The 6,000-nt window shown below is 33.9% G+C and overlaps 1 protein-coding gene across 4 annotated transcripts in view; it reads left to right on the top strand.

Annotated features, from left to right (window-relative positions):
- Positions 1–6,000, top strand: part of PYROXD1 (pyridine nucleotide-disulphide oxidoreductase domain 1) — a 42,866-nt gene that overhangs the window by 16,230 nt on the left and 20,636 nt on the right. For all 4 annotated transcript variants that reach the window (XR_003914004.1, XM_029953142.1, XM_029953141.1 and 1 more), the window contains 4 exons: positions 1,964–2,124; positions 3,574–3,674; positions 4,655–4,790; positions 5,798–5,910. Coding sequence is in view for 3 of the 4 variants with exons in the window: in XM_029953142.1 (XP_029809002.1) it covers positions 1,964–2,124; positions 3,574–3,674; positions 4,655–4,790; positions 5,798–5,910 (511 nt within the window). In the remaining variant the exon portion in view is untranslated. The remainder of the gene's footprint in view (positions 1–1,963; positions 2,125–3,573; positions 3,675–4,654; positions 4,791–5,797; positions 5,911–6,000) is intronic.

The following is a 6,000-nucleotide window of genomic DNA, read 5'->3' as shown; positions in this document are numbered from 1 at the left end:
TGGAGAAAGGAGAAAAAAAACTAGAGAGTCAAAATCAAACAGATCCAGGAAGGAGCACGTGACAAATTTTCTCCATCAGCTATCACCAAATGTCTTAACTTAATACTGTTATTTACATTGGAAAATTTTCTTACATTCAGAAATGCTCAGTCTTAAAACATTGCATTCTATCCCTCATTTTCTTGAGGTTGGATATAGGAGACTATATAATAGGACAAAACTTTTATATTGAATAAACTGATAGTTTAAGAAAAGCTGCATATCATGCAGTTGTCTCAGCTTAGGTGCACTGAATGACCAGGTGTTCATCATCTCATGATGAAAAATGACATAGACAAACCCTTTCTTCTCTTTAATAGCCTTCATGTTCCCTTGAGGCTAACACTGATTTTCTTCAGTGTACTTTTATATCAATTACTACCTCTGCTTTCTTCTTCAAAAAACCATACTTCAGTGTTTAGCTTTAAAAATGAAAGTGTTTCTGCAATGTATGATGATACTACCTCCATGGTCATACATCTTGCTGAGGGCATGGTTCAGAAGCTAAGGGTGTCCTGTGAGGTAGAGCATCTATAGATGTTACTCGCAGTTTCTTGTAATTGGGGCCTACTAGTCAAGCACCAGTATTTAAAGCTATACAGTAATGTGTTATACTCTTATATTGCTTTAAAATTTCAAAAAAACGGTAGAGAAATTTCTTAATAAAATCTAATAAGGACACAGTTTCATAATAATTATGTTCCTGTATGTAAATTAGAATATGAAAGTTATTACTGAATGTTTGTATATTCTACTGTCTGCTCATCAGCAGTCCTATATGACCTGAGCAACATAAAATAGAATATTCACCAAATAATCTGAAATTTAATAACTAAATATTTTTTCTGCCATAAGGGAACAATTGTCACAAAGCCTGAATGTCAGGTGACCTGAAGTCAGATGTACTAAACTTTTGTTTCTATCATATACGTATTGATTAGCATTGAAAAGTCAATATGTTACGTTATATATAGCAGTGTGTGAAATAAACATGGTAATACTTTGTACCATGTGTGAACGTTAAAAGTTAACACACAATCTTAGTGTAGTTAGGATGACCATATATCCTGTTTATCTAGGATTGTCTCAGTTCATCAATTGTATCAAAACAAGTAATAATAGCAGAAAAATATAATGGACTTCAGGGACTTGGTGAAATGAATACTAAGCAAACAACATTCTTTGTGACTAAACCTGGAGATAAAACAGCAGATCCCCAGGAGCATTGTCTCATTAGTGGTAATGGCCTGTACACACCATGGCCATTCCTTTCTTTCTTGATTTTTCTGTGAACTCGATCTTTCTTTGGCTGGATGGCTTGGAAATTATTGAGGTGAAGGGAATTACTGATTGCAGGGTAATGGTTCCTTTATATAACAAAGTTAAAATTTTAGTTAATAACTCTAATTCTCTACTTTTTCTATCTCCTCCCAAAATATTGTGGTTTGAGTACACAAAATATTTGTTACCAAAGAGTAAGCTATTGTCAGTATTGTAATCATATACCATGGGTCCACTCACCCATTATTGAGTACACTGTAACCACAGCAGCAAAGCACTGCTCCCTCCTGGGAACCCTGGGGAGCATTCGTACAGTAACTGTGCTGGAAAAATTGAACACTTCTGTGGAAGTGGGAACACTTCTAAGTGATGCTCATTGTAATGGAATTTTACCTGATACTCAGTTACACATGCTTGTCACTTTCATATTCTTTAAAATAAACGTGAAATTTCTTTTATTATTTATTCTACTTTAGCTCTTATTATCCTGAAAGAATATTACATTCCTCCTTAAAATCATTTGTTTGCCCTTATTAAAAAACTTTCTTTACTTTTGCCTTCCAAGAGAGTTACTATTTAAAAAAAAAAAAGATTCCTACTCAACTTTTTAAATTGCTCTGAGTAACTTTAATATTCCTTTTAGGTATGAAATTGAAGGCTGTGAAGTCATTTGGGCCATTAAAGACAAAGCTATTGGGAATACTTTCTTTGATGCAGGTGCAGCTGAATTCTTGACTTCAAAGCTCATTGCTGAAAAACCAGAAGCTAAAATTGCACATAAAAGAACCAGATATACAACTGAAGGTAAGTGTAGCATCTAGTTCATTAATTCACAAATGAAACTGTTATTTAGCCATATAGAAAAAAATCTGTAAGAGCATGGATTAAAATACTACAGTTGAGAGACAGATATATAGATAATAATTTATTTCTTTATCTTACATGATTTAGACTTTCCAGGATTTTTTTTTCAAAGTTTATTTATATTGAGAGGGAGAGAGCACAAATTGGGCAGGGGCAGAGGGAGAAAGGGAGAAGGGAATCCCAAGCAGGCTCCGGCTGTGAGCTTGCAGTCCAATACAGGCCTCAGTCCCACGAACCCTGAGATTATGACTGAGGCGAAACCAAAAGTGGGCTGCTTAACTAACTGAGCCATCCAGGAGCCCCTTTCCAGGATTTTTTTTTTTTTAATGAAAACTATGTATAAATAAAACTTGAAATTTAAAGTGAATTAAATGAACCAGTCCATTTGCATATTTGCAAACGTGGTATAACTGGACAGCAAGGTAATTTTACAAAAAAGCAATGAATTAAAAAAGAAATACAAACCTAGATTTTTATTTAAAAGCTTTTTTTAATTTTTAACTTTTGGCGTATAAAATTCAAAAGATTCTGTAAGGTTTGAGGGTGCTAAAAATTGATAAAATGTTTAAAACCTGCTGGCTAATTTTTTAATTGAATTACAACTCACATATATTAGCTTCAGGTGTACAATAGTATTTTTGTGTGTGTATGTATACATCTTCTCTGAAAGTCTTTCAGTGGACATTGAGTTGATTCCTTATCTTGTAAATAACGCAAGTTCACATTGGGATACATACATCTTTTTGACTTAGTGTTTTCATTTTCTTTGGGTAAATTCCCAGTAGTGGAGTTACCAGATCTATGGTAATTCTGATAGTTTTGAGAAACCTCCATACTGCTTTTTATAGTTGCTGTACTAATTTGGATTCCCACCAACAGTGTATGAGGGATCTTGTTTCTCCACATCTGTGCCAACACTTGTAATTTCTTGTCTTTTTGGTTCTAGCCATTCTGGCAGGTGTAAGGTAATAATTCATTTTAATTTTGATTTGCATTTGATAATTAGTGATTTTGACCATTTGTTCATGTTCTTGTTAGCCATCTGTATGTCTTTGGAAAAATGTTCAGGTCCTCTGCCTGTTTTTTATTTTGGTTGAATTTCTGTTACCAAGTTGTAGGAGTTTTATATTTTGGATTATCAACTGTTGATCAGATCTTACCCTTTATATTAACCATGTATATATAACATGGTTTATACTCAACACTTGATTGAAAGATGATCTGTTTTATAGCTCTGTATCACAAAATACTAAAATGATCAATACAGATAAGTTAGTTCATGCTATATGAGCCTCATAACATTGCCTAAAACCTTGAGAACACAAGTATACTTCTCAGCCTAGAAGTTTTTATATCATTTGAATTTTGAATTGAGTGTTATCTCTTCAGGAAGAAAAAAGGAAGCACAAACCAAAGGTGGTGCTGGCACTTTGGGGAGTGCCTTGGGGCCTGATTGGCATGAAGGCTTGAATCTTAAAGGAACAAAAGAGGTATGTGTTCATGTTCATATACTAATTAAACATGTCTAGATACAATTTTAAATTATTGAACCATGTGCTGAAGACTGGTTACAAATTTAATCCAACAACTACTAGGTCCCTTTACTTAAAATCCAGAGTGCTAGGATAGGACCAATAGCAGCTGGCCCAGTTCCTTACCTAAAAAGATAAGTGGTCATTTAATTCATCAAAAACTGACTCTTGCCCTTCTTTTTAGTTCTCCAGGCACAGAGATTTCTATAGTGAATATACCTGTCCTGTTTAAGAAGTTAATCTTTTCTTAAAGGTCACCTCCTATGCATTATACTATTTAATAGTTATTAGATAAATTCTAAATAACATTTAATACCTCAATTGGATAAGATGATTTGCCTTTACTCATTTTATTAGGTATTTCTGTTTTTAAATAATTGTTAAAAGTCTGATATCTAAGTACTGTCAGAAGCATACTGGAGTTCTTATTACTGTGTCTGATTTCTTTTCAGCCTCAGGTAGTTTGGAGGGGAGCTGGTGTCATGCACCTTCAGATCCTAAGACAAACAGTATTTTTAAACTGAGAACTTCAGTAGTTTGGTTCAGTGAACATTATCTCCTATATACTTGGTACTTTACTAAGGTTCTGGGATATAATAGAAAGGAAGTCAACATAGACCTGCCCTCAAAAGGTTTTAATAGTGTCTAGCAGTTGTCATTTTTAGAAAATGTATTTGTAATTATCAGTGAGGCTTATACTAAAAAGCATGCCCTTGGTATTACCTGTCAGTGCAACTACTTGTTCCAAGTTCTGAATGGATTTCTTCTTACTGCCTTCACAAACAGAAATTGAGAAGATGTGCATCCAATGTGTTTTCACTTATATTACAAGAACTATTTTTTCCATATGCTCTACGAGTGTATTGTACATTTTTTTTTTTATCAGTAACCCAAGTCAGTCTTTTTGGAAGTAGTATGGTGACCACTATTTCTTTTAGTTTTCTCATAAGATTCACATTGAAACTATGTGTGAAGTAAAGAAAATCTACCTTCAGGAAGAATTTAGAATTGCTAAGAAAAAGTCCTTGCCTTTTCCAAGAGACCATCATGAGCAGTCAGTCACAACTGATACAGGTAAGTAATTAAGGAAAAATGCAATAACCACTAATTTAAAAGGAGGAAAACTTGAACATAAAAAGTAAACATGAGGGACACCTGGATGGCTCAGTCGGTTTAGTGTGTGACTTTGGCTCAGGTCATGATCTCATCATGGTTTGTGAGTTTGAGCCCCACATTGGGCTCTGTGCTGACCGCTCAGAGCCTGGAGCCTGCTTCAGATTCTGTCCCTCTCTCTCTCTGCCCCTCCCCTGCTCATGCTCTGTGTATCTCCTTCAAAAAAAAAAAAAAAGTAAACATGAAACCAGTACTTAATAATCAAGTCCCCTAATGATCTGTATAGAGAGCATCATATTTTAACAAGGGGTTCATAGTGTTTTGACCACCACAATTCTGAGAGTCAGAGTATCTTGCAGATCAAAACAGTAGAAACACCGTTATGCTTGCAGAGGTGAAGTGACTTCCCCCAAATCAAGAATTTGTAAATGTAGGACTAAGAAACAGATCTAATTCCTATTCCACACCTCTTGTGAGAACTACCACCATTTGAAGAAACACAATCAGCCAAATTAGTGTATAATATTCCATTGTTTTAAATTCTTTTAATTTTTCCATGGAAAGAGTTAATGTTACAGTTTGACTAAGAGTAGTAAGGAAAAACATTGAAAAACGAGTAATGTAGTTGGACTAAACTCTCTGGAGTATAATGTTATTAATATTTTTAGAGAAATAAATTATAAGGTGATTATCAATTTAAATGTACTTTTGTTAGAAAAGTTCTGGGTCTAAATTTGAAGGAAAAATTTAGAATGCCATTTTATAAGTATTCCCAAAACAAGGAGACGATGTTGATAGTATTAAAATTGTTTTAGCAAATGTACCTTATAAAAATTAAGCTGTGTTTTTTTAAAATACTCTCCTACTGCTTTCTTTGACTCTTTATTCGAGGCATTATATTTATATAATGCTATGATTACCTGTGGTGATTACATTGGAGAATAAAGCTTTTATTTATTTTGTTTTAGAGGCTTGGCCTGTATATGTGGAATTGACCAATGAAAAGATTTATGGCTGTGATTTCATTGTCAGCGCTACAGGAGTTACACCAAATACAGAACCTTTTCTCTGTGGTAACAATGTAAGGTGAAGCTTTTTTTTGTCCTGCTGTGAATTTTTTTATATTTATGAGATTTAATTCTCAAGCATCAATAACTGTTCCGTGTTGTAG

The sequence above is a fragment of the Suricata suricatta genome, chromosome 10 (assembly GCF_006229205.1).
Source record: "Suricata suricatta isolate VVHF042 chromosome 10, meerkat_22Aug2017_6uvM2_HiC, whole genome shotgun sequence".
Lineage (NCBI taxonomy): Eukaryota > Metazoa > Chordata > Mammalia > Carnivora > Herpestidae > Suricata > Suricata suricatta.
This window is presented reverse-complemented; position numbering and strand designations above follow the sequence as displayed.